At 42.1% G+C, this 27556-nt stretch overlaps 2 protein-coding genes across 16 annotated transcripts; one reads left to right on the forward strand and one right to left on the reverse strand.

Annotated features, from left to right (window-relative positions):
• Window positions 1-142: 142 nt before the first annotated feature.
• DCLRE1C (DNA cross-link repair 1C) lies at window positions 143-11925 on the reverse strand. 8 transcript variants are annotated; one of them, XM_086886573.1, is made up of 15 exons: window positions 11636-11846; window positions 11501-11552; window positions 9797-9881; window positions 8935-9117; window positions 8663-8722; window positions 7932-7987; window positions 7752-7853; window positions 7443-7515; window positions 7139-7279; window positions 6511-6612; window positions 5722-5858; window positions 5506-5560; window positions 3894-3982; window positions 2943-3043; window positions 143-2464 (listed from the first exon to the last, which is right to left on the reverse strand). In XM_086886573.1, the coding sequence occupies exons 1-15, from the start codon at window positions 11742-11744 to the stop codon at window positions 1515-1517; spliced, it is 2295 nt and encodes a 764-aa protein (XP_086742699.1). In that variant the 5' UTR covers window positions 11745-11846; the 3' UTR covers window positions 143-1514. The 8 variants fall into 8 exon arrangements, with proteins under 8 accessions (XP_086742699.1, XP_086742706.1, XP_086742705.1 ...); XM_086886580.1 differs by having other exon boundaries at window positions 8935-9233; window positions 11636-11811; XM_086886579.1 differs by having other exon boundaries at window positions 8935-9162; window positions 11636-11810.
• Window positions 11853-26226, forward strand: MEIG1 (meiosis/spermiogenesis associated 1). Of its 8 annotated transcripts, none has more exons than XM_086886585.1 (5): window positions 11853-11996; window positions 14027-14159; window positions 16024-16186; window positions 22341-22453; window positions 22908-26226. In XM_086886585.1, exons 2-5 carry the CDS (start codon window positions 14056-14058, stop codon window positions 23161-23163), a joined length of 636 nt encoding a protein of 211 aa, XP_086742711.1. In that variant the 5' UTR covers window positions 11853-11996; window positions 14027-14055; the 3' UTR covers window positions 23164-26226. The 8 variants fall into 8 exon arrangements, with proteins under 8 accessions (XP_086742711.1, XP_086742714.1, XP_023801934.1 ...); XM_086886588.1 differs by having other exon boundaries at window positions 11853-11972; XM_086886587.1 differs by lacking the exon at window positions 11853-11996 and adding an exon at window positions 12050-12141.
• Window positions 26227-27556: the final 1330 nt, after the last annotated feature.

Here is a 27556-nt window from a genome sequence, read left to right on the forward strand (position 1 = left end):
TAATGTGTTTAGGGCTGCTGAGAACTGGTATAAATTTACACTTGTTTGAACAGACTGGAATCCTGTATATTTGAGCATCCTGTTAAAGGCACCCCTGAACTTACATGCACATTTCAGATATGAAATGAGCCAACAGAAGAGGTTTTGTTTTGTCTGACTTTATTCACAGAGGTAGGTCCAACAAAAGTTCCACTCACTCAGGCTTGCTAAAAAACCCCCAAAGTTGGTAGATCACGTTTGGAAATTAGGTCAATAAATCCCACAATCAGCAGGAAAGATAACAGTGGAAAAATACATGGATCTTGAATATCCTTAAAATGATACATAGATTCTGGCAATGCTTTGTCCCTCCTGCCTCTGCTCCCTGTGGCAGAATGCTGGTTGGTTTAACATTCACATGTCACTAAACATGGCACAACAGCTGAAGGCACACTCAGAGGGGAGAGATGTGCTAAAGTATGTTTAATTCTTTGGGACTTAAGACCATGGGTGGAAAACCTCAGGGATTTTTAGATGACTTCTGTGGTTTGGATATTGCATAGGCATTCCAGTTTAGAAAAAACCTGAATTACATTTTGATGTTAGAAGCTGAGAATTTTGGCAGAGAGTTATGATGGCACACATGCATGCAGAATGTATCATCTTGATTTAAAACAGTGAAGTCTACGGAATGTTGCAGAGGAAGTGAAGTTTTGTTGTACAAGAGCCTGTCTGGGATACCAGGTTGCCTTCTGTGGCTGAGTTACCTGCCAGAGCAGAACAGGGTAACTTGGGAACCCACAGGATTTTAAGTTTTTCTGAAGAACAATTCAGAACACAGAGGAAGTGATGACAAGTGGTTTGCAAAGAGTTGGAGGTGAAACACAGACAGCAGTCCACAGTACCTAATTCAGGAGTTAAAGCTCAGTGTAAAAAGAGACTTTTGAAATTAACAATTTGATTAAAAACGAATTAAAACCCCCTCACAACCTCAGCAGTTCTCTGGTCTGTTCTGCAGTTATTTTTAAAAATAACTGCAGCAAGTACTAATTAAATTCTTATAATAATGATGAACAATGGTAATAGTGATTAAAGCCAAATTACAACTGCCTTGTTTGCATGGTCATTCTTAGGTGATCCTCCCCACAGTTAATAGTGTGCTATTTTATTAAAACCTGAGATCACATTATAAAGGCAAACTCTTAGAGCTCATTATAAACACTAAATTTCATTTAGTGTCCTACCCTTAGTTTTGTCTGGTCCATTTTTTGTCTACTTATAGTCCTGGAGAATTGAACCTTGAGAGGTAAAAGGCTTTCACTGTCCCTCCTGGGAATACTTTTTGAATACTTCCTTTTCAGTATTTCATGGAAGGAACAATAAAGGTACACAGGCTGCAAATACCTAGCCCTGACAGTCTGAATAAAGTGTGACTCAGCATAGCTGCAGACAGTAACCCACAGGAAAGAGAAAAATAATTCAGGCAGTAATAGATATGCTGGGTATTACCACAAGGTAATTGGTTATACCTGTCCTCAGGAGACTTTTTTCTCACTGATTATGTTTTCACCTGCTGCAAGCTTCCTGTATAAATGGTGCAGTTTATCTGGCTGAGGCGCTTCAGCATCAGGAGTCAAGGGAATTTCAAAGTCAGAGGAACTCTGGGAGTCCTTCTTCAGCTCTCGATCAGGAGTCCTGCATCTGTCACTTATTTCCACCAGCACATCCTGAACATGGGCAGCACCATCTTCTGCAGCTTTCTCACAGTCTTTGCTTTTCAAGCCACAGGCACCACCATGGCCACAAGGTCTGTTCTGACACTGTGGCTTCCCCCTGATGCTGTCCAGCTGAGTGTCCTTAGGACTCTCCTGCAGCACAGGAACCACTGCTCTGCTCCCACCTTTGCTGAGGTCCAGGGCACTTCTCTCCTGGGAGGTGATGAGCACTGTATCCATTTGGCTATCCCAGCCCTGGCTCCCCTGCTCTGATATGTGTGTTGACTGAGAAGAATTTTGGGAGGAGATGTGTGTTGAGTCACTTACTCCATCTGAATCACTGAAGAGTGACTGGGACCCCCCAGCATCTGCTGAGGATGGGATGTTGTCCTCATTTTCAGAGCTTTCCTCTAGTTTATTACCCATAAAAAATTCATCCCAGCAGGGGACATTGGCATTAGACTGATGGCCACTACTTACTCCATTGAAATTGGCTGTGGAAGTGGTATCTGGCTCATGGGAAAGAAACTGAACTGTATTTTTTTCAGATTCTTCTTCATCATCTTCATCATCATCATCATTTGATTCCTCACAATCCATGAAGTCTACCTTGAGAGAGGTGTAAGTTGTGTAACTTTCTGTGCTCTCATTAATGTTTCCTTCAGAAATTTCAGACTGTCCTGTGCTGGAGGGCCTGCTCTCTCGTCTCTGCTGTTTTGGAATCTTAGGCCCTGTAGAAATTAATTCTGAATCAAAGAGATCATCTTCATCTGGCAAGAAACAAACAGAAAATCACTAAGAAAAGTCCACATCTCTGCTAAAATCTTGACAGCAAAGTTTTAATAAAAATTCATTTAGGAATTAGGAAACATCAAGGAAAATGTTCTTTAACCCAGCTGGAGATTTTGCAGGATGATATTGACAGTGTTTGCCTTGCCTTGTCCATCACAGTGCCTCACAGAGACAGTTAAAACAAGCTTTCCTAGGGCTGACCAGGGACTGAGGGAACTCCATCCAAAAACTTACAGGGCTGTTGAGCATTAAGTACATTATAAGACTGCAAACAAGTGTGTTTTTACACAATTAGTGCTCTCTCACCCTCCTAATACTGAGTTGACATAATTTCTATTTCTTCTTTCCAGCTGTTGCTTTGAACACACAGACAGACTGTGGTGAACACCAAAGCTTTTGGCACCTCTGCTTAGTCTCAGACTTCCATTTAAGGTGCAGCAGCAGCATCACCTTTACCTGTATCTGATAATTCTCTTTTGTGGGCTCTCTTCAGTGTTCCTAAGGGCTTGTACCTGGGTTTCATGATTCTCCTGTATGACCTGCATAATGGCTTTAATCTGAAGGGAATGAAAAGAGCAGTTAATATCTAGAACTCAGCAGATGCTTTCAGGAGCAAAAGTAATTCCTTTAACTTGTTCTGAGTAACTGCTCCATGCCTTTCACAGGCACTGCAGCAAAAATGTTAAAGCAAAGGCAGCAATACCTAGGACAAAGTACTTAATTCACTAGTGAGCTTCAGTAGCTGAAAGGTAAATATATTGAAAGGACATATTTCTACCTTAAAACATGTACATTTTTTGGAAACTGTCTTGTAGTTCCTTCCTTACAGACTGCAAGCTGACAGGGTTCAAAATCTGACTACAGCTTTATTCAGTGATTGTTAAGTGGAAGTTTCCTTTCTTACTAAGTAGGGAAGGAAACAGGAACAGGAATCTTTGTTCTGTCCAGACTAAGAAACACCACAGCTCTCCTGCTCCCTGAGGGTTCTTTTTAAGCTGCCAACATCTACAGCAGTGCAGGAGAACTGGCCTCTCTAATGCTGTGCAGGGGAGGAGTTCAAGTCCCCGGAGAAACCATCTTTAAAAGAAACTTCTCAGAAGTAGCAAATACAAATAGAAATGGGTCACAGAACACAGCAAGGTGAATTTGTATTCAGCTTCCTCCCAGAGTTTACCAGCAGAAAAGCCTCTACACACAGATGGAAGTAGAATACAAACTGAGACTCAGCTCAACATGTGCTTTAGAAAGCCCAAGTCTGTAGGACTGAATACAGAAGAAACATTGAATTATCAGACAAGTAAAGCAAAAGGCAATGGCCCTCCTGAAGAGGCTGGGATTCAGGAGGTGCATTGTCCTTACAGGAACAAAAGTTGGACCACATCCCTCCAGCAGCCACTTGTCACTTACATCTCCATAACTTTGTCCTCTGTCCCACCCACTGGCAGTACATTGGGATACACATTCACAGGACAGATATAGCTCAGGAAATCCTTGATCTGAATTCCAGAAAAGAAGAAGCAATGTAACAAATTACATTAACAGTTAAGAATATCACTTAAAGGCAGCACTGATACAAGCACATCCAAAGTGGATATCTCTGGAACAAAAAAACAGGCCTGAAAGGATGCTGAGAACTCAGCCTCACCTAACACCTCACTGCAATTATCAATTTTTACACAGACCATCACTGTCTCTGAAATAAAAGGCTGGGTGACCTGGAATGTGATCCAGTGCTTCCTTGTCCTTACTGCTGCTATGTTTTCAAACAGACATTTTCCTTATTGGAGTACAGGTCTCCAGTTATGCAGCTCAGGCATTCCTTTCCTATTACAAAAGTCTCTCCAAAAGTACCCTATAAAAGCCCATTAGGACAAAACACACTGTTTTCTAAGCCTTACTCTGTTGTCTTCTAGATGATCTCCAGTAAATTTCTTGAAGAACTATGTCTGATTTGGGGTGCTCCTGCTGAGGCTTTTTCACTGCTGAGCACTGGGAACACTTGCAGGTTGCAGATTACACTGCTATATGTACAGACAGCAGGACTGTCCAGGGGTAACCCATAATGTTATTGCAATTTTGTATCTAGCAGTTATCTACACTTATTTTTTACCTGTTGCTGTTGCACTTGTTAGGAAACTGTTATTTTTTTACTTCTACCTACTCCTGTTCATTCCTTATTGGCAGAAATGGATTAGTTAAACCTGAAAAGAGAGACAACTCATTCCAGAGTGTTCTCCTTCAAATTGTCTCAAACAAAGAGAAGGACCCATCTATTTTTGCATGTGAAGGTAGAAGTGTTACACTACCCCCCATTTTCCACCAGAAAATTCCACACTGGGATCTCCATCCAAAATTCTGCATGGCACAGCAAATTTAAACTTAATCAGGATCTTAAAACCAGTACTGCCTTTCTCCACTTTGTAGTGCAAGACTTGGTGACAGTTCATTGTTAGCACTGATCCAGTTCCAGTTCAGTTTCTTAGGAGAAAGTAGTGTTTTTAGAACTGTATCAAGTCATGTTAAATTAAAGTGTGTGATTGTGGGGAGGATGCTGCCATGATCAATTTCCTTTTAGTCTTTTAACACAGGAAGAGGGGCAAGAGCAGCAGTGAGGATGTATGAAAATTCAGTTTAAATGTGTGGGCTGAGAAAAGAAGGCAAACCCACCCAAATCTGAGTCATGGCAGATAAACAACGTATTGTAAACTAAAACTCCATGCTTTAAGCATTACATGGTTACAAAATAACCTAAAATAGAAAGACAGTCAAAACAATTGTAGAAGTGACCTATACATTGAGACCAGAGAACAAGAAATAGGCTTGTAATCATAACAAGTTCCTCTGCAGCTATATTAAAACCGATTTCTCTGTCTTCAGCATTCAGAACTTCCTATTTCCTTATGTCTCATTTCTGACAGAATTTTTTCTTATTATGACAAGTCATGTCATCCACTCTAGAATAATCAAAACTCTTACATTTTCTTAATCAATGTATCCTCAGTACTAGAAATATACAAACCTCGCTGTATGAAGAGTGGAAAGAGAAACAAGCTCTGTACGTTCTCTCCCCAGTCCTAAAAAAACATGAGGCACAGAAATTAGGCAACTGCTCTTCATCCATGGTCAATGAACCAGCATAAGCTACTCTTCAAGTCCATTCTGAGATTCAATTATACACGTATCAGACAAGATACAAACCTGAAACAACAGTTTTCTGTGTGGCCCAAATGCTCACCTCACTATCACATTTGTTTTCTTTTTCCTTTCCCCAAACCACATTGTGGAGGGTTTGATGCTGATTATGTGCAGGGGAGATCCATTGAGGCAAGTCATCCCACAGGGCAGTCTGTTCCCTCGGAAGCACTCATCATCCTGTCCGATGGATATAAAATTAAGTTCAACAGTGACCTTTTCTACCCAGAAATTAAGCAGCTTAGTATCCAGCCAAACCAAGTTCCTCTCTCCCTTCTAATTCTCTTGAAAGACCCTGTCACACCTTGGTTCTTTAGTGCAGCTGGCAAAGCAAATCAGCCAGAGATTTGTGGTAGTGTCCAAATACACACTCTGGATGTCTTTTACCCACAGAGAGATGTGCCATCTCAGGTTCTACCTGTGTTCCTCCAAGCTGGATCTTCCAGCCTGACTGACATCCTGGAAATGGATGGCCACATACTAAAACCACACAGTGTGTGCCTGCAGCAGGCACCATCTGAGCTGCCTTTGATACACTGAAATGGGTAATACCTCGTTGATCTACTCTGCTGCTTGTCTCACTTCACTTAAAAACACAATTTTCAGGCTTCAAATACAATTAAATTACTTCTAGCATAAGCTAATATGTTTTCCCTTTTTTTGCTTTAAAAAAAAACAAAACCAAAGAACTTCAACCCACTAAGGTTTTCACTCTGCTTTACATAAAATCATGATTTCACCAGTATTCACTAACCCAACAGGCCCCAAACATCTGCACCTATAACCACACTTTGACAGCAAAGTTAGGGGAGGCTTTGCTGAACAAACGCACCCGAGGATGTCGACAGGCGTGAATCTGCGTGTGTTGGTCTGTGGTAACATGGCACAGGATTTCTGGCATGTTCCTGAACATATCAAGATTGTTCATGTGCACCTAGAGAAAGTCAGAGTTGACTCTTTATTAGTTCAATGTGTTTGCCAGACTGCAGCTGGAGCACATATATAGATGTGATTCTGCTCTCCCTAAATGCTAGCAGGCATTTAAATTTTTACTCCAAATAATGTGCAAGCAGAGAGGTATCAGCCAAAACTTGGACATCTAGAACAAGCAGAATATACCACCTATACTGAAGGAGGAATACTCACGAGAAAACCAGAATATATATATTAACTATTAATGCTGTATGCAAATGACTTTTATCATTCACAAAATAAAAGGGAGCTAGGGTAAACACTGAGCTTGAAAACTGGGAATTAACTTCTCTTTGGAAAGTCCAGATGTTCCAGACTGAAGTCAACTACTTACCTCATTTTGAGCACAACTGCACTTTTTAAGGGAAATTAATGAAATAGGCATAACTGTGACCTAGAGCAGACCTCTGAACAGCCATTGCCAGCTTGGTGTTGGCCACAATCATTACTGAGGATCTGTTCTAAAGCAACAATTAGAGAAACATTACCTTGATTCCAAGTTCCTCACTGAGGTTTATGAACAAATATTCATATCCATAAGCAGCTTTGCAGTTCAGCCACACAACATGATTACGAGACAGTGAGGTCCAGCTTCGCACTAACTCCAAGATCCCATTTAAACATTCCTCCTGAAAAGTGTAGAAAATGCTGTCAGTCATCTTGGAACATACAGCCAAAGTGCTGTGATTTAGTAATGCAAAATGGCATTGCCTTACAAGACTTACCTAACAAAGGGGGAGTTAATTAATTAACAGTTTTAAGGCCTTTCTTCTAACAATTTATCAGACTTACCCGGCTTGGTATATGATAAAATTTGGGATCACAAAAAGTAGTGTCCAAATACACACTCTGGATGTCTTTTACCCTGGAGGATAGAAATGTAATATCAGAGTAAACATTGCAGCACGGTGCTAACCACCACTTCAAAAGGAGATAATTCTACCTCTTGATTACAAAGAATACATCAGAAGGGACTTGTAACTGCAGTATTGCAATTATATTTAATCCAGAATAAAAATGAGGAAAAAAATAATGAATACCTAGCCAAATTGTCCATGCCATATGATCATCTCTTCTTTCTATATCCCACAAATAGCTCACCTGGTCCCTGAATGCAAAAGCTCCATTCTGGCTGCTTCTCCTTTTGCAAGCCTGAAATCGCCTGTGTACAACACAGTGCCATTCTCACCTTCAAACAGAAACCTGCACACAGCAACACTTGGGTCAAAATCCTCATTAAATGCCAGGTGGTGAAACATTTAAAGTATTGAAAGGACATACATGACTGAACCTGGACAGTGACCAGCTGGCAGAAGTGTCACCACTACATCTTCTTTCTGGAAGAGAGGGGTTAGCATTATTTTCAGACTGTAGTAGGTACTACCAGTATTTTTGTCAGCAAAAGTGAGAGCAATGTATTACTCCCCACAGCCTCCTGCAGCATTTAGCATTGCTTTTAAAACCAGAGAGTCTCTTCAGACTGTAACAAGCTAACAGAACAACCAACATCCTGTCATGGCAGAAGAGAGGACCAAGTATTGTATGGTGCTTATAAAGGTGGACAGTAGACAGTTCTACTTCCTTGGTTCCTGCTGAGCAAATACAGAATCACAGAATAGTTGGGTTGGAAGGGACCTTTAAGTTCATCCAGTCCAACTCCCCTGCAATAAGCAAGGACATCTTCAACTAGATCAGACTGTTCAGAGCTTCATCCCAACCTTGAATGTTTCCAGGGATGGGGCATCCACCACCTCTCTGGGCAACCAGAGTGTTGCCATCTCTCTGGTTTCACCATCCTCATTGTAAAATGCTTCTTCCTTATATCTAGTCTGAATCAACCCTTTTTTAGTTTAAAACTATCACCCCTTTTTCTGTCACTGCAAGAGAGGAGGGGCACATACATTTTAAAAATAGATTGTGCACTTCAGAAGCTGCAGCTGTGTTTCCTGTACTCATGTAAACAGCATTACTGCCCATGACTGACACATGAATCTTTTTTCCCTGTAACTTACCTCACCAGATATTTCATCTTCCAAAGAAATCTGAGTTGGAGTTTCAACTTCCAATGCAACCTGTAATAAAATGATTAATTGCATTACAGGATTTACTGAACATTCTGTTTCATGCATATGTCTAGGTATTTATTATGTAGACATCTCTAGCACTCACCATGGCTAATGCTAAGCCTGTAAAATTAAACTTATTTTCTCATAGTAAGTCATAAATTTCCATTTCCAGTGGAATAAATTTTCCTAAAAGTTATCTAAAAATTAAATGGCGATACCTCAATGAAGGGGTGCCTTCCTAAAAAAGTTAGAGCATGATGGACTTCTATCAGCAACAGCTCTTGTTCCTCTGGATGGATCACATGCCTTATTTTTGGATGACTGCAAAGCCCAAAACATCCCAGTCTCACAGCAGTGGATCTTGCTAGGATAGCTCTGTGGTATCCACTTCCTATTGCCTCCTATTACCAGAAGCACAGCCCACAAATCACCGGGAGCACATATTCCTGTGTTTGTGCAGAGGGAATTATTTTCATTTCTGTAAAAAAACTCATGTTCAATTTCATAATGCCTGTATCTGCAAAGGGAAGGAAATAACTTCAAGTTACACTTGTATGTAATACTGATCCCTTGCAGTCTGGCTCCAAACACTGGAAATCATGTTAATTTGTTAAGGTTTTCAGCTATTTCATACTAAAACTTCTTCATGTTATAGCCCATTTTCCAAAAAGCAAAAGGAAAATCATGTAACTTCATATTATATACACTTCAAGCAATAAGAGACTTTAAATGAAGAGAAAGAGAAAGAAAGGACAGAAGCAAAGAGACACAAGCAAGGTAAGGAAATAAATACAAATTCAAATCTACAAATGATCAGTATAAAGATGAAGACTGTGTAAAGGTGAAGTTGAGAGAAAAGGAAAAATTTTGTGGGGGGAAAAATAATTAAACAACAGCAATAAACCAATCCCATATAGCAAGCAGCAGGAAAGGCACAAACATTGTTGGAAGTACATAAGCCCTGAAACACTATCAACAATATCAACACAAATATTTAGATACTCCTGAGGAACAGGGAGCTGCTTCTTTCTAAGAATCACTGCTTGGAAAGTGCTATTTTCAAAATAAACACAAACTCACAATATGATTCTCCCAAAACTTGTATTTCCAGTTAGTCAACAACAATTCCTTAGTAACTGGTGAGCAGTATAGTTTAACTTTCAAGCTGTGAGGAGACAAAAAACACAGATAAGTGTTTTTTAAAGCAGACATGAGCAACAGTCTAACAACACATCAGCACCTGGCACCCAGTACATCAAACCCTGCACTCAGAAACCTGTCATGTGAGGAGAGCTGCAGAGCTGGAAGCCTGCAGGCTTCTCTTCAGCACAGCAAATCCAAAGCTGACCCTGTGTGCCCATGCTGCATGGTTTTGTGCAGACACAAATGCAGTGTGTGGTACATGGTCATGATCTATCTGCTTGTTCCTCTACCCCTGCACACACCCCTGGAACAGGCATTTAGGACAGGCAGCACACAGCAGAGCACAGAATACTCCTTATGAAGCTTGAGCTTATGCACAGACACCGGATGAGCAAAGAGAGATTCTCTGCTTGCATCAGAGGAGATGCAGTATCTACTCTAATAAATCAAAGAGAGCCTAGGAACTGGTCCACAACCTCCCTGGGCCCATTGCCACATTTGATCATCCTCACAATGAAAAAGGTGTCCCTTGCCTTTTCTTTATGCACTTCCATGAAAAGTCTGGCTCCATCTCCTCTACCCCTACCTGCAAACAGTGATACATGATTGTCTCCTAAGGCTGAAGACATCCAGCTCTCTCAGCCTCTCCTCACACATCACATGGTCCTGGCCCCAGACCAGTGTGGTGATGCTGACCAAAACACCTATCAATGTATCATCCAGGGGAGCCCAGGGCTGGACACAGTACCCCAGAAAAGTCTCACAGATGCTGGCCAGAGGGGAATAATTGTCTCCCCCAAACTGCTAGCTACCTCCTTGCTTATACACCTCAGAAAGCACAGCTGGCCCCTTCACTGCACGGGCACAGCACTGGCTCTCTCCAACACTTCCAACTCCTGGTATCAAAACAGACTGAGGAATAAATGAGTTAATAGCAGCCCTGCAAAAGACTTAGTGGTACTGGTGGATGAGAGACTGGACATGAGCCAGCAGTGTGCATCTGCAGCCCAGAAAGCCAGTCTTATCCTGGGCTGCATCCCCAGCACTGTGGGCAGCAGGACAGGGCAGGGGACTCTGTCCCTCTGCTCCACTCCTGTGAGACCCCACGTGCAGTGCCGCATCCAGCTCTGGGGACCCCAGCACAGGAAGGACAGGGACCTGCTGGGGCAGGTCCAGAGGAGGCCTCAAAGATGCTCAGAGGGCTGGAGCACCCCTCTTTTGAAGGCAAGGGTTCTTCAGCCTAGAGAAGAAAAAATTCTGGGGGGACATTACTGCTACCGTTTCATATTTAAAGGGGGCTTTCAAGAATTATAGAGGGACTTCCTGCAAGGACATGGTGTGGACAAATAAGGTTGGCGTCAAATTGAAAGGGGTCAGGTCTAGATGAGATACAAAGACGGAGTTTTTTTTTAAAATGAGTGCGGGTGATGAGACACCGAAACAAATTGCCCAGAGAAGTGTAATGCCTCATCCCTGGAAGAGTTCGAGACCGGGCAGTACGGGGCCTTGGAGCAGCCTGCTCTAGTGGGAGGTGTCCCTGTCCTATTCCCATCCTGGCTCTTGTAACCCAGGGCAGTTCCCCGCGCTGTTTTGCTCACGTTCAGCCGCCTCCCCTGAGGCCGCCCCGCCACCAGCCCGTACCTGCCCTCCAGCCTCCTCTTCAGGGTGGTCGCCCGCAGCCCCTTCATGTGATCTGGGGAGAGAGGCAGGGGGTCAGTCGGGGGTCACACGGCGGGGAGGGGAGGGAAGGGGACACGGCGGGCACGGGAGCCTCACCCTTGTGGCAGTGCGACAGGAAGAAGGCGCGCGCGCGCAGGTTGTCGCGGTCGAAGCGGTCGATGGACACGGCCGGGTACTCGCGTGTGCGGCCCCCGAACCGGCTCATGGCGGGCGGCGCGCGCTTCCGCCCGCCCGGCCCCCAGCCAATCCCGAGGCGACCCCGCCCCGCGCCGGCCTATCAGGGGCGGGCACGGCCTTTTAAAGAGGCCATGGCGGGCGGTTGCCTGGCGACCGGTGGCGTGGTGAGGGGACGGCCGTGAGGGGACAGCCGTGAGAGGCGCCGCCATCGCCCCTCGGCCGCCACTCCCCCCCTCGTGAGAAGTGTCTCTTGAACGTGTTTTGTGTCTCTTGAACCTAGGTGGGCCGCCTTAAGGGCTGCGTGGGCGGGTTGTGGCCATGGCGGTGGGAGCAGCGTGAAGTTACGGTCGCGGCGCAGTTGCAGATGCAGGCCGGGACGTCTGCCTGAGCACCTCGGAATGTACAAGGAACTGTCGTCGGGTGGAGTAGGTAGAAGCCACTGGAAAGAGGGGAACTTAGATTAGATATTGGGAAGAATTTTTTTACAGTGCGGGCACTGAGGCGCTGGGACAGGTTTCCCAGTGAGGTTGTGCTGCCTAAGCCCTGGGACAGTTCCAGGCCAGGCTGGATGGGGCTTTGGCCAGGCTCATCCAATGGAAGGTGCCCCTGCTCATGGCAGGGGGTTGGGACGAGATGCTCTTTAAGGTCCTTTCCAGTCCCTTGACATCCTATGAAATCTCGTACGGGCTCTCCTGAGACCCCCGAGCAGGTCCTGTGTTTGCTGACTTGGGTTAAGTGATGTAGGAAGTACAGCCTCCCGCTGCTCTGCCCCAGGGCCTCTCCTGCCTGGGGACATGGAGCTCCTTGTCCGGGCAGGGGATGCAGCAGGGCCCTCTGCTCTGCTCCTACTCTTCAGCTTCAAGTTTGCTGGAGAATATGGGTGTGCACCCTAGGTACAGCAAAATGGGTGAAGGTGCAGACACCATTCCTCCCCAGCACCAGGCACACAGGCTGTGACCCACAGTGCTGATATAGAGCCCCTCAGTCATGACAGCCCTCCCCCAGTAGCTAATTTTTCAGGACACATCCTGTTCCTGCTCCAGTGGCTGGAAATTTAGTACCCCCACCTATTCCAGATAGCATAGGCCAGAGGTACCCATACCCCCAGCCAGGAGTTGGCACCAGTTTTCACTCATACACAGGTCTCACCACTGGCACTTTGTCCTTGCAGCACACACACGTGTGGAATAGAGTTTGTGCAGAGAGACAGTTCAAATTTAAGAAGCAACAATAGGGTAGGACAGTCTGTGATGATCAGATGTGGGGCTTAGCTGGGCATATAATACTGACTGCTCCTCTTTTACATAGGACAGGCTTATTTTATACTCCTTTCTGTCTATTCCTGTCTTTGTTTTTCATTGCTCCTGCACATTTCTCACAGATCTATACAGTTCCATGGATTCCCACACCTCTCCGGGTCTAGGTTGCCCTGGTTAAGTCTTAGCAGTGCAAAGTCCTGGTTGATCTCCCTGGATGTCATTCCTGTAGTTTCTTGATAGCCCATCTATTAGTGCTAGAGTTGAGGTTTGTTTATCAACCTTTTGAGGCTTTTTGTCAGGTCTCTGCATATTTTGTTTGTTTCCCCCTTTTCCCCAAATTTCCCAGCTGACAAGGTCCCTGATCAGATAACCTTGCTGGAATAAACATTTTCACACTGTTCACATGCCAACATAACCAGCCAGGTGTGGTTTCCATCACCACCTTCCTCATTTTCTGCTCAGGTTTGAGTACCCATATATTGTTTTATGGCTTCCTCCCTTTCCTGTAACCCCATGTTGCAGTGAAAATGGTCCTTTAGTAGGTGCCCTAAGGGAGCAGACATTCTCTTCCCACAAATCTGTACAGCTTGTGTAACTGTTCAGGAAACCACCATCAGCGAGCCCAGACTAGTTAGGATTCCACAGTAATTGTGTTATGATTAACATTAAAAAATGTGTTCCCAAGGCCAAACCACTCCCAGTTTACCCTAAATTAGGAGCAGGCAAACATTGTCATCTTATCAAATCCACTTCACTGTTCAAAAATTCCCCTTAAATTAAAAGTGTTAATATTAAACTGAATATTTCCTTACCATTCTCTTGTCTTTATTTGGCTTTATCTGTCTGTTGTCTTTCATCTCTTCCCTGAATTCCTGGCTGGAGTACAGCTGTCCTCTGCTCTGGTACAAAGAAAACAGCTCTGTGCCTGGAACTTGGACACACAATAGACAAAGACTACAATTTTTAAATAGCAGCCCAAAAATGGGATGCTTTCATTCTATGAAGTCACAAAGCTGGAACTTTCAATATATGATCTTTACTTTTTGGGCAGGGACGCCTGTGGACAGGCACTGTGAATTAATGGTGACTCACGAAGAGCCAGACCTACCCACATGTCTTGAAGAAAAACATTCATTAGGTGAATCCAGCACATCCTGTAAAGAAGAACTTAAAACTAATGACATGTAAGTTATCACAAGACACTTAATTTCATTATAGCTTAGCATTTTTTAAGATCTAATGTTATTGCTAATCATATTGACTGTCTAAAGTCAATATTGACTGACAACAGTTCTCATCAAACATGGATGAACAAATACAGAGCTTAAAAAATCTTTTGATGGCTACAAAAGAGCCCTTTGCAGCACAGGAGAAAAAAAAAACAACTAACATTGAGATAGATATCTCAAAGACTACCCTAAGTTTAGAATAAGGATCTGTGCTTAACCTGTTAATTTTTATTTGATACCTCATGACCAGGTGAGAAAATTACTTTTTTATTTTAGTAAATGGCTGCTTTCAATTGCAAAATGCTGCAGTACCTCGGGTAAAAGAATACAAGAAATAGTTTAGTGTTGCCAGAAAAATGTCCTTTGACATATTTTTATTGATCTCTAATAAAGTGTATTTGGTAAGAGATGAAAGCCCCTTTCTTTGTCTCCTGATGGCTGTCATACAGATGACAGGTGCGCAGACTTCTTTCTGCTAGTTCCACATCGTGACAACAATAATTCTTGATATAATTTTCACAAAGATTTTTATCCTGTGGTGCAAAACTTTTTTTTTCCAATTTCTGCTTTTCTAAAAGACTAGTGATATGTTGCATTTGATAAGTTTTCAGCATTCAACTTTTCAACCTCTGTTGATATAGGAACTTGCCAAGTAGAGAAATTGAGCAAGGTTTGGAGGCAGCATCATACCCATAGGGAAGGAGACTGTATTCATCTTCTCACTGTGAAATTCAGAAGCATTCATTCCTTGGAGATGTTTTTCTAATTATGAAGCTGAAACTTGGTGACATTTCAAAACTGGGAAACAACTTATCTCTGATCATACCTGCTAGGCATGATAGTGATGGGTGTGTTTTGCTTGCAGAAGCAACAAAAGTTCTATTCGTGTAGCAAAATAAGATATGCTTAGGAAAGCAAATGCAATGAAATTCAGATATAAGGCAGAAGTCAAATGATTTATTTTTTTTAATGTAGTTCAAATCCATCCCTGGTGACTATCCACTGTCTGCAGATATTTTTATTGTTTTTTTGTTGCTGTTTTTTTTAGTTTGTTTGGGTTTGCTTTTTTTTTTTTTTTCATTTACCTATTTAATTAATTTTCTTTTCAGCTTGAGCTTCAGCTTGTCCCACTTCTGTTCTTTTCAGGTTTAGCTGTTGATTAACCTGTTTCCTATGTCTCAGCAAGCTGAACAAATGGGTTTTGTTTGAAGAGGAAGTCAGTGGCAGTCAGTTTGATTGGGCAAAGGTAGAAAGGAGTGATTTCTGGCAGGCTGTGTGCCTTGTCTCTTTATCCAGTTTATCTCTGAAGACCTTATCTCTGTCATTGGCATTGTGACCATGTCACTGTGCATTTCTCCTTTCCCCTCCTCTTCCATCCTGAGTGTTTGCTGTTCTTCAGTAACAGCCCAGATCTTCATTCTGTCATTCCCAGTTTGGACCCAGTTTTGGTGTCACCTCAGGAGCAAGAAAGAAAAATCTGGACATCTGCCTGCCCACCCTAAGGGGACAGCAACTGCAAAGATGTGAAATTCAAAAATACTGCATTTAATATTTTTTTTAATACATCAGTATGCACAATTAAATTTTAGGAAGTTTGAGTTGAGATATATATGGAAGCACAGACAAGTTGGGTTTGTTTGAGATCAAGTAATGCATTTAATTTGATTCCAACTGCTTATAACTTTTTCCCTTTTTAACCTCAGACCTTGAACTCTGTAATTCCTTTATTTTAAAATTTTGTTCTACCCATAACTCTATGTCCCCAACAAAATCACTTGCTTCTCTCTTCTCTATTTAATTTTTTCAAGTCTGATTTCAGGGATATGTCTGAAGTTTCTGAAGTCATGACAAAAGCTGACATCAAACCAAAATCTATGCATCGTGCCAAAACATGGTCAGATAATGTAGAGAACTTATACAGATTTCAGCAAGCTGGATACAGAGATGAGGTGGAATATAAACAAGTGAAACAAGTTGATGAGGTAAGATGTAGAACTTTGTAAGAGTTACTATTTTAAACTTCTCTCTCATGTAAAATGATTAAATAAAAATGGAGGTGGTGCTTATTTCCTTTTATTTAAGCTAGGTTCTGATACACTATGTTTCCTCACAGGTCGGACTTGAGCTCTTGAGCTGTTGTTAACTGTGTAGAATAATTCATTTCACAGAAGTGAAACAGAAACAATATCCAGCCTGTGTTTTGCTCCCCTTCTCTGATGCATTTAGAAGCATCACAGATCTCTTTGAACAGATGTAGCTGATCTCCAAAGGAATAATTCTGTGTTGGGGGAAGAAATATTTCATAGTGAATTCTCTGAAGCTTCCCCACTAGTCTGTCAGTAGATCTGATAGGAAGTTTGTTGATCATCCATGGAGTCAGTCCTGTGTCATTGCTATTGCTTCAGTTTGCAGTTGGATTGTGTGGTAGCACAGTCAGGTTTTGTGCACTCTCAGAACTTGGCCTCTATCAAAATGATGTCCACAATGGAACTATTTGATGCCAGCTGTACTAAAGGCAGTTGTGACACAGGCTCTTGTCAACACCAAGGACTTGTGCCTCTGCTCACTAGAGTTGTTGGTGATGCTCCCCAGCACATCAAATAAGCTATTGGTAAGTGGCCAAATATCCAGCAGCTACTCAGTGTTCAAAATAGCAACCAAAAGGTTAATACAACAAACAATATGCCATTTTATTACACCTCTGTAATTTATCTTCCAAATCAGCAAATATAGTATGAAGAACACACTTTTAAAGTATGTTAACTTCCTGTGCACATAAGAAACCACAGAAAGTTCCAAGAAATTCACTCCCCATCCATTTAACTCAAAACACAGCAAAACACGTTGATGTGCATAATAAGATACAGTTTATTATTTTATTGTGGGCTCTGACTACTGCAAAGGCTGTGGTATAATTTTCAGTAATTGCAGAAGAAAATCACATAATTATTGTGGTAGGATCTGTGTGTTTAAGATTTATGGCAAGGCAAAACTACTGGCAGTTAAACTCTGATGAAAGTTAAAGAATGCCACTGACTCGTAATGTGAGTGTGCATTCTGTTCCTGTCTGCCAGGGCCTGGCAGTGATTCTATTTCAACTTATATGTTCTGAAATGTCTTGTTTAGTCCATATTAGGTTTTTATAATGCAGTTGTTACTAAAGATGCAATTATAATGTAGGTGGAATGAATATTAAGGCTGTTATGTTTAGACAGACAATGCAAATCACACAGCTGTATGCCTGAAGTCATAAAGTGAGTGATGAAACCACTTCTGGGGCTCTCCAATTAGAGAACGCTCTAGTCTGACATCCTGTTGTCAGTGCTGCCTGGAAGAGAAATAAGATACTTATTATCTGATTTTTAAGGTTTAGTTTAATCAGAAGCAGTCATAGATGCTCAAGCTGAAAGAGCTACTAAAGCCATAAAGTTGTTGAACATGCAAATGCTGAAGCCATTAATTGAAAGCTTTATGCTGTGGAACAGTGAAGAGCACCAGGGTGATGCTGGGTTTATGTGGGACTCATCCCACTGTCTTTGAGTCTGATATAGTCTGCAGCTTACTTTATTTTCATGAAATTTCTGATGAGAAGCACATTTTTCATGGTCAGAATGATCTGAAAGAAACGTAAGTGTATGTCAGTCTTACAGAAACAGACTCTTGCAGCCTGTCAGATTACTGAATAATTGAATAGCATCAATATTATTGATGCTATTGTTATATTCCTAAACAAGATGTTTTAAAAACTTTGACTTGCCCAATTTAAAATTAGCCGGTTAAATATCCTTAGATTCCTATTTCTAGGCTTTTCAAATCACATAACTTTATACTAAAACTGAACACTGGTTTCTGTCATCTTGTTCTCAATCTGTTTTTAAAAGTTCAGCAATCTAATAGAAAAGTAGTGTTTAGATGCAAATGAGGGTTTCCTATGGAAGTAGATCCTATATTCCTTGCAATATCATGCACAAACATCCTTTAATGTGAGAACATTCAGGTGATTTTGTGTCCTTTTTGTTCTACTTGTAGGTAGAGTGCTGGCCAGAAACTGGATTTGTTAAGAAACTTCAGAGAAGGGACAATACATTCTATTATTACAATAGGCAAAGAGAATGTGAAGACAAAGATGTCCATAAAGTGAAAATTTATGTGTATTAGTATTGTTACTGTTCTAGTTGGTTTGTTTTCATATATTGTTTCTTAAAACCTGTAAGTAAATTAATTGTGTAGTCTGGCTTACCTTAAGTATCGATGTGATTCTTAGATAGAAAAGGAACTGCTGAAGAAACCTGAGCTATAGACATAGAAACTTCACTTTTTCCTTCCTACAACCAAAAGTCTTATTATTCCTCATTTTCCTGGTTCGGCTTCAACATAAAGCTGAAAAGCTGGTAAATGGACATCATACATTTCAGTTAAATGCATAACATCCATTGTAAATACAGGCATCAATCTTTATTCCAAACAATACAATCTTGTTGACACTGGTTAATGTCAGCCACAGTCTCTCAGTGTAGCTAAGGGGTATGAGACTCCAAAGGGCCAAAGTGAGGCCAGAGCACTGACTAACATTTCCTTGGAGCAGAGTAAGAAAAACAAGCAAAGAATCTAAGTGAAGGACGCTGAACAATCAAGTAACAACGGCAAGTGCTGAGCTACAGATATAAGGATAGGTTATTGTGGTAGAAACAGTCACAACAGAAATGTCTTTCTGTCTATCCCTAAAGTATTTTTGACAGGTGCCAGTGTGAATTACTCAAAGAGGAAATATTGACTTAGTAGCATATGCCTTCTTGCAGGGGTGGACTGTTGGGAACATGGAGTATAAAACTCCAGGGAGAACATGAAATCCACGCTCGATAATATTTAGGGGGAAGAGCAAAATTCATTTCATCTAACTTCAAATATCACATTATCAACATCCACACCTGATCCTGATCCTGTAGTTTGGACAGCCTTTATTCTGAATAGAGAGAAGCTCTTGTGGGCACCATTAATTTCTTTTAAGGGCAGCTATGTAACATTTTCTTTGAATGTGAAATCAGCTCTGCAGCAACTGGCCATACCTGGGCTACTGAGACACGCAATGAAGATGAGGGACTGTACTTACCTTCACTTATGAAGGGATTTAATTAAAATACTTTGAGATGCCAAAACCCTTGATAATTGATCAGTAGAGAAGATTGTTGTTATGTAAACCAGTAGGTGTGTTTGTGATAGTTACATAAAAATTCATTTTAATATTTCCTATCTCTAGACTGTTGAACAAGGGTATCTAAACTTAGTTTTAGGCATTAATTAGCAGTGTATATTTGACCACCTATCTTATGAATATTCTTAATTTATTTGAACCTAAGATGGAGGCAGACTCAAGAAATAGAGGACTTACAGCTCCTAAGCAAAATAAGTAGTATGGGTGCAATATTTAAAAGACCTCATTGACTATGACTGGTGATGATCTCATCTTATTTAGACTACTTGGGAAGTTTTAACTTAGATTTATATGAGCTCTGTTAAAGAAATGACTGAAAGATACTCTGAAGCAACTATGAAACCTATATTTCTGGAAGGTATTAATGGCATATAAAGAGAGAATTACTGCAATGTTGAGAAATAAAGCATGGCTACAATGAATGTCACTTCAGCCTTTCATTATGATTTCTTTTACACTTGAGTGCTCTGGGTGTACTTTTTAAATACAGGACTTTTTGCATACTTTGCAGTTAAATAGGGGGAACAGAACAATTACCAGATAACCCATCTATTTTGTCTTTGTCTAAACTTTAGTTTAGTGGATCTCACATTGTTAACTTTATAGATTCCTAAAAACAAAATATTCCAGTGGTCATGAAAAGAGCCTTTAAAGAATTTCACGAAAAATAGATGTGTTATATAGCCAGCTCAAATTTATTGACAGAAATTATTGCTGTCAGCACAAATGGAAGAAGTGAGAACATTTGGTACAGCCATTTTCTAAGTCTATGAAAAAGACATAGCTGGGCATTTGAGAAAAGGAATTAAAACTGCAGGTAACTTCTTGGGATTTAATGTGGATTTTTTTCCTCAAGAAAGATTTTTAAAAGCTGGAACACATAAAAGAGATTATTCTGGGATTCCTTCATTTTACCTGACTACTACTCAATATTTTTGCAATATTGCTGGATGTTTCTGTCTGTATTTTAAAACCATGAGTGTGCATTTCATGCAGTCCATGGATATTTCACTTCAAATAAGTAGCATGGACATGGGAATTCATGTTCCATTTAATGAGTTGACAGATCCTACCCACTTTGAGAGACTTTACCTAGGTAAAATTACCTAGGTATTACTTACATTTTTCAGCATTGTCAGTGTAAAAATTATTGAATGTCACTGTGATATTTTAAAGATTCACAGGATGAAAAAGAAAGACGAGCCTTGTAATTAGTAAGAGCAGTTTATGGAAATGGCCTCTGTCAAGACTGTGGTGAATTTGGGAGTTCTCTCAGTTTATTAGTGAAACAGCAGGTTTTGTGCTGGCAGTGTTGATTTCAGTTACAATTGTCCTTTGACATCCAATTCATGCTAAACTTAAGGTAATGTGTCCACTCCTCCAGCCTGCTACAGTTCCTCCTGACCGGGCTTTGGCGTTCAGCTGTGCTGGCTGAGCATGAAGCTGATACTTGAGTTCCAACAAGGTTTCCTCTGCTGCCTGTGCACTGGATGTATCTTTCACTCAGAAGAGCTGTCAAAAGAACTCAGTGTTTTCTCTTATCTGATACATCTGTAACTGAAATAGTCCTACCCCAGTTTTAAGCAGGTGGAGAACTGTGATCTCATTTGTCTCAAGCTAAGTTATGAAGGACTTAGTGTCAGAACTAAGTGATCTGGGGAAGCTGTGCTTCATTTAAGGGTGACACAACTTATCAACATAAATAACTTCTGAACACCATTATACAAACTTCTTTATCGAATTTTAAAGAGCCAAAGCACATGTCTCAAGTTTTATTGCCTAGAGATGAAAATATGTGCTATTTTTCTGATTGGAGTCTTAGTAAAAAATAATTCTGTGAAAAATACTTTCCCAGGTACTTACCTGTTGGTATTTCTCTTATCAGGGAATACTGTATTGCTCCTAAGGGCCGTTTGCAGCAGCTCAAGGAATGGCTCTCTGTTAGCTTGCAGTTGCCTAAGCCTGATCTACTTGGTCTAATTCTAATTCTCTTCATAGATTTTTACAAGAAGAATAATTCTTTCTGTGCCTGTTGAAGCTCACAAGAGTAGGGAAAACAAAGTTCTAAGACCTACTTTTCAGGCTTTGTGTTTGACAGCTATGAAATGGCAAGAGTGCAGCCTTGTGTGTTCCAGGCTGGTGTGCTCTGTTTTTCAGGCTTTACTGGAATCCATTATGGAACTGTATTTTCTGTCAGAGATGCTGTGGTTGTTTGATTGCTTTGCAGTCACAGCAGCTCAAAGCTCCACACAGAAGGATGGTAGAAATGGTTTTAGTTTTCACTTAGGCACCCGAATGGACAGCTGTTTTTCCATCTCTGAAGACAGGTGAACCTCAGCCTTTTGGTTTTCAAACATGGTTCCCTTGTTTCAAAGTGTTGAAAATGGTTGGCCTCAAACTGATTAAAAATTTTCTAACTCAGCAGCTGCTGGTGCTGCTGTTCCTCACACTGTTGATACAAATGAAGGCTGCCTGAAAGTAGCTGGAATAGAGTTCCCTTATGCTCCTTGCAGGTTCTCTCCTGGTACCCCAGTTCCTCTGAATTTATCTTACTCATTGGATCTGCTTGCTCAGTAGCCTGCCTGTGCTAAGCACCTCTTGGCAACTGTAATTACTTAAAAAAACACAATTTCTTTCTTGTTGCAATTGAGCCTTTGAGTTTAATTCATGTCTGAAATACAGCGCCCTCACAAACAGCATTTGGGATGGTGACTGGGGAATGTCTGCTGACAGCAGAGTTCCAGGGTGGCACCCAAAAAAATCACTGCAATGTAACTTTGAACAAACAATAATTTTTAAGGATGCTTTGTTCTGCCAGTGTATTTACATCTCTCAATGTTTAACATCTTCTTGATGTTTGCTGCTTGTTGCTTTAGTGGCTCCTTTTTTCCCTCAATACTCTTCCATATTCTCTGCCTTCACAGGCACTCCACACTCATGGATCTTTTGAAAAGCCTGTTCAGTGTCCTCCGTCCTGGCTCCCTCAACCAGCCCTGGCTCATACCTTGAGGCTTCCAGGGGCTGGCACCCAGCAAAGGTAATTAAGGATAGGATTTAATAAGAAGGCAGGCCAGACTGCATGGATCAGGGCCAGGGCCCAGCCAGGTCATTGTCCTGCGCAAATGCTTGCTGCCATGTCTGATCCCTCCAGCCTCCTTCCTTGTCATCTTCACATACTTGTTCCCTGATCCTTCCCTTCTTGTGTCTTTGGTCATTTCCGTAAATGTCCTGTAGTAAGTTTTGTTCAGTCCCCCAAGCTCCCTCAAATACACCTCTAATTTCACACTAACCATGCTTTCTCCATCTCATCAGTTACAATATTGAGGCAGATCCTCTCCAAATCCAGATTAGCTCCTTTAATGGCCCATCAATCAGTGCCTGGCAAGCTCTGGCTTCCCTTACTGTCTGTCTAATCACCTGCTCATTAATGGTTGTGTGCCTGTACCTTAAATCACTGTTTTCCCTCGTTATTTGTTATTTCTGTGATACAGAATAACCAAACAATTTACTGAAGCAGATGCTCTCCAGTTTCACGCGTCCTGTGGCAGGCTCCCCGGGGCAGGCGCTCGGCTGCGCTCCAAGGGATGGTGGAGAGACACCCAGGCAGCCGAGCCCCGCGGTGCTGCCGCTGCTGCAGCTGCCCTGGCAGGCGGCAGCTCTAGGGACCTGCAGATACGGGGAAGGAAGGCAATGCCGAGAAGCAGGAGGAGGGGGAAGGAGAGACAAAGGAAGAAGGGAACGAGTTAAGGAAGGACGAGGTTAAAGAGTCAAGCACACAGATGCATCAGCATTTTGCCGGCAATCTCGTACCCACAGAAACCTCCTCCCCTGCTGGCAGGGGACTCTTGCTGGTTGGGGAAGTAGGATGTGGTCCCAGCTCCTCGCTGCAGATGCTCCTTCCGCCTTGGCAGGAGTACCAAATACCTCGTCCGAGGAGGAGCTGTCCTGCTCGGGTGGATAAGCTGCTGCCAGCTGTTTAGGGGATGGAGCAAAAAGCAGGGGGACTGGATATATGGCAGGCTCTTCATGTTTGCCCAAGGTGTCTGGAGGATGTCTGCTGTGCTGTCATGGGGAGCATCCTCATGCCAAGTACACGATGTTCCAGCCAGGGCTGGGATGTGAGCGAGGAGGAGCCAGCAGGTGGGCTGTGAATGCGAGGAGATAAGTGCTAGGATGCTGTGCCTGGAGAGATGGGCTGGAGCCAGGCACACGCAGCACAGGGATGTGTTGGGCAGAATTTCTGAAGAAAAGAGCCTGGTGTACCTGCAGATTAAGCTCTTTCCGTGGCTCTGGTTTCCTGAAGCTACAGACAGTGGAGCTCTTGCTCTGTGGTGGTTACAACCTGCCAACTCCTATCCTAACCCCCCTGAGAGATACACATCCATCTTGTTCAGGAGGAACTTGAGTGACAATCCAGAAGGACCCTTCTTACCCCCACTGGAGCCTTCAAAAAGGAAGTGTACCAGAGCTGCAAGATTATTGTTTGGAGGAGATGCTAATTTAAAACATGAAATATCTCTTTGATAGACTATCACAACTTTGGTCCCAGAAAATCAGAAAGATTACTACACTTGCAACTACAAGGACAGAGATTTATTTAAAACATCAGTTGATTAATATGTTGTCAGACCAGAGGAATACTTCAACAGAAAAGATAGGTGGATGGATGACAGATGGACAGATCTGAAGGATGAGTTCAGAAAAGGTGTTTAGAAGAGATGTCCATTGCCATAGAATGTATATTGCTAACAGATTGAGAATGGAAGGCAAAAGAAACAGAAGAAATATAAGAACTTAGGTATGTTATAGACAGTAAGAAGACATTAAACTATCACTGGGAATCTTAACTTGGGAGTAGCTGCTCTGTTATTTACAATCTTACCATTTATATGCATCAGATGGTAAAAACATCACACCAAATATTCATAATTCCTGCTTTATTGTATCAGAGCAAGGTAGTAGGATCTATCAGTACCAGATTTAATAATTTACCATCTGTAGTTGAGGAAGATGTAAAACATCACCTACTAAATACAAACACCTTCAGTTTAGAAGTCTGGGGTCATGTACACTTCCAATCTTAAGACCAGTAGCTCAGTACTCTCATTTCACTAATTTTAGATCTTAACAAACTTTGGAAAACTGGAGACGTGCCAGAGGACTGATGGAGGGTCAACATGAACCAGTACTTAAAAGGGAATGATACTAGATTGGATAAACAGACTCTAATCAGTGATAAATTAATGAAGTGCTTACACTGGGACTCTGTCAATAGAGGTTAATAAGTATTTTCCACTGTGCTTCACTGATCAGACACATCTTGTGTGATACAGATAAGGTGGATATGGAGATGTAAGACAGATACAGAGCACACAGAGGTTTTGTTCCTGGAACATTGTTTTACTGGCTGAGGACTAACACAGTTTCCAAACCCTGTCATCAGTCTCAGCCCAGAGTTCCCTGACTATAAGCAGTGACTTGTGCTGTGTGAGACCCCGAGATGAGAGTTTACACCTGATACCTGGGATGGAGCCCTCTGCCCTCAGACTCTGTGAAATCCATAAACTTCAGTAAGATAACAGCTCCCTTGTGCAAACAGGATTTGCATGACTTGCTTTTCAATTCAGAGGCTGTAGCCACTGCAGGTTTTGAATTGCCTATGCCCATGGAGAAGAAAAAAGCCTGCGGCTGGGGCAGTGCCAGCTGGAAACATTTCAGCAGAAGAGGCAGCAGTCTGCATTTCAGGCAGATGTTTTAGTCAGCCTCTGGCTAGCCATTGTTTAATGGAATAATGTGCCTCAGGAACATGAAATTTTGGAAGGAAATCTCCTGGATATGCTTGGCTGACAGGTAGGCTTGAGGTGGCTTGGGAAGATGGATGAGCCACACAGACCCTCGCTGCAGGTGGGATGACCTCTCAAAGCATGCTTACTGTGGGTAAAGAAGGTTTTTCATCTCACCTCTCTGCAGAGAATCACAGAATCCTGCATTTTGAGGCTGTGGTAGTGCCAAAGGGGAGCATATACACATAATAGGGAAGGACAAATAGGTGGATATTTTTGTGTCCATCCCACTGTGGAAAGCTTAAATGACAAGTAGGAAATTCTGCAAAATCAGGAGGCAGTACTGCTGCTCTGGATTCTTTTGCTATTCAAAGTAGCTTTTTTCTTCTTGAAGATCAGTAGCAATGCAGATTGCCCTGTGATGTTCCTGCCACCCTTGGTGGGGTGATGGGTGATGTCTGATGGGCTGTTTTGCTGTTCAGCTGGTCTGTAACTACTGGTGTCACACTGAGCTCTATCCTCTGCTCTTCAAAGGGGTGTTTTGAAGCAGTGCCACAGCTTCTGCCCCACTTAATGTCTGACACCAGCTCAGAGGAGCAGTTGGTAAACTGCTTATACATCTATCAGAAACCCAGGAGGGAAATTTATATATATGTATACACATGCATATATTAATGAAACACTTATCTTTTTGAACGTATTTTTTCTCAAAAATAAAAAATATTGAGGACATTTTTATCTAAATCTATCGAATGCTGACTCTCTGCTGAAATTTTGGAGCATGAAGGAGCAGATGGGAAAGCTTCTGCAATACATTAAGTAAGATAATGTAAAAGAGGGAGAATCCACAATCCTTATAAAACTCAAATTCTGAAAAATCCACAACAGAATGAAGATTATAATGAATAATTCAGACAATACATCCTTGAATGAGAATGCTTCAACTTCTTCATTTGCTCAGTCTCTCATCTGATCTCCAAGAGCTAAACATGAATGTGGAAAAAGTGAAATAAATAGTTTTTCAGAACCGTTTGAAGTCCTGTGCCTGCACTCCAGAGCTCGGAGCGATACCATGGGCTGGGGTTTGTACCAGATCTGTGAGCTTGTGCCTCCCTCTGCTGACTGCCTCCCCAGACCTCTCCTTGGCTGCAAATCATGAAAGGCCATGGTTGTTTTCCCCCTCCTGCTGGGCTGATGATCCTCCCCATGTTCAAGCAATGAGTAAAGTCTGGGGAGTTGTTGGATACAGGCTGCTCACATCAGCCCCATGGTGCCAGTGGGTGTCACCCCAGCAGTCCTGTGTTCCCTTTGTGGCATCTGTCCCATGGGTCCCAGTGCCACTCAGGTACTTCATTAACTCTAAATTAAGGCATCCTTGTTTAGAGGAAGAACTCTGAAAGCAGTAAGGCAGAAGCTCAAGGAAAGTTACCAAAACTGAGAGTTGCAGGCAGATTATCACTAGATTACACCTGGGGTATACTGAAAATACTTCACTGAATTTTGATTTTGTCTTATTTTGTGGTATGGGGCTTTGTTTTTTTGGTGTTTTGTTTTGTTTTTTTAAGTTTGAATATGTCTGTAACACCACTTGGTACCGGTTTTAAAACCTTTTGGTCCCTACAGGCAGCTACCAAGTAAAACTGACTGTGGGAACTGCAAAACTTAAAGGTTTTGGATTCTCTTCTCCTTTCACACACTCTCTACAGAAACTTCCTCTCTCAGCAGAACATGTGCCCCCAGCAAAGGCAAGAAATGTACAATCCCAGCATGGCAGGATTAACTGAAAATCATGCCCCTTGCTCTGGGGAGAGGACCATGCTGGCTGTCCTTGAGCTGGGTGTCCCTTGAAGATCTGCCAGGGTCGGGTGACCCTTTCTGTAGAGGGAGTCAAACCCAACTCTTTTGGAATGATCAAGAGGGATGTCAGTGTTGTAAATATCTTGTCCATTTCCTCATGTTGGGGGCTGATAGAGATAAGATTAAAGTCTGTTCTAACAAACCAAGTTTGTTAGTCAGGTTTCCTTTGGACTTGAAGACAGATGAAAACAGCTTCTGGATGCCTTAGGAGTTTTGTGTTGTGGAAGCATTGTTAGGAAACTCTGAGAAAGCTGCTGTCCTTTCAAAGTAAAGTGTGCCAAGTAGAACAGCCCCAGGGCCATCCTGCTGGGAGCTGAGGGCTGATTTAATAGTGTGAAAACCGATTACCAGGCTGTAATCAGTAATGGCTGTGTCGGGAAGCTAAAATCGCTACAGGGAAAGAGACAGGAGGGCAGGGTCTGATCTTGCTGGAGCTCAGACCAAGATAAATGGCAGCAGAAAGCCCCTGCTACCAAAGAGTTATGGCATAAATTGATGCA

Source organism: Cyanistes caeruleus, chromosome 4, assembly GCF_971803275.1.
Source record: "Cyanistes caeruleus chromosome 4, bCyaCae1.hap1.1, whole genome shotgun sequence".
Taxonomy (NCBI): Eukaryota; Metazoa; Chordata; class Aves; order Passeriformes; family Paridae; genus Cyanistes; species Cyanistes caeruleus.

Coding starts and splice junctions, on each gene's coding strand:
- DCLRE1C (XM_086886573.1), bottom strand. CDS start 11,744: ATGAGCCGGTTCGGGGGCCGCACACGCGAGTACCCGGCCGTGTCCATC. Junction 7,516..7,751: donor CTTTTGCATTCAGGGACCAG/GTGAGCTATTTG, acceptor TCTATCCTCCAG/GGTAAAAGACATCCAGAGTG. Junction 6,613..7,138: donor GTGAGGAACTTGGAATCAAG/GTAATGTTTCTC, acceptor GACTTTCTCTAG/GTGCACATGAACAATCTTGA.
- MEIG1 (XM_086886584.1), top strand. CDS start 12,115: ATGTACAAGGAACTGTCGTCGGGTGGAGTAG. Junction 16,187..22,340: donor AAGTGAAACAAGTTGATGAG/GTAAGATGTAGA, acceptor CTGCCTTCACAG/GCACTCCACACTCATGGATC. Junction 22,454..22,907: donor GGGGCTGGCACCCAGCAAAG/GTAATTAAGGAT, acceptor TCTGTGATACAG/AATAACCAAACAATTTACTG.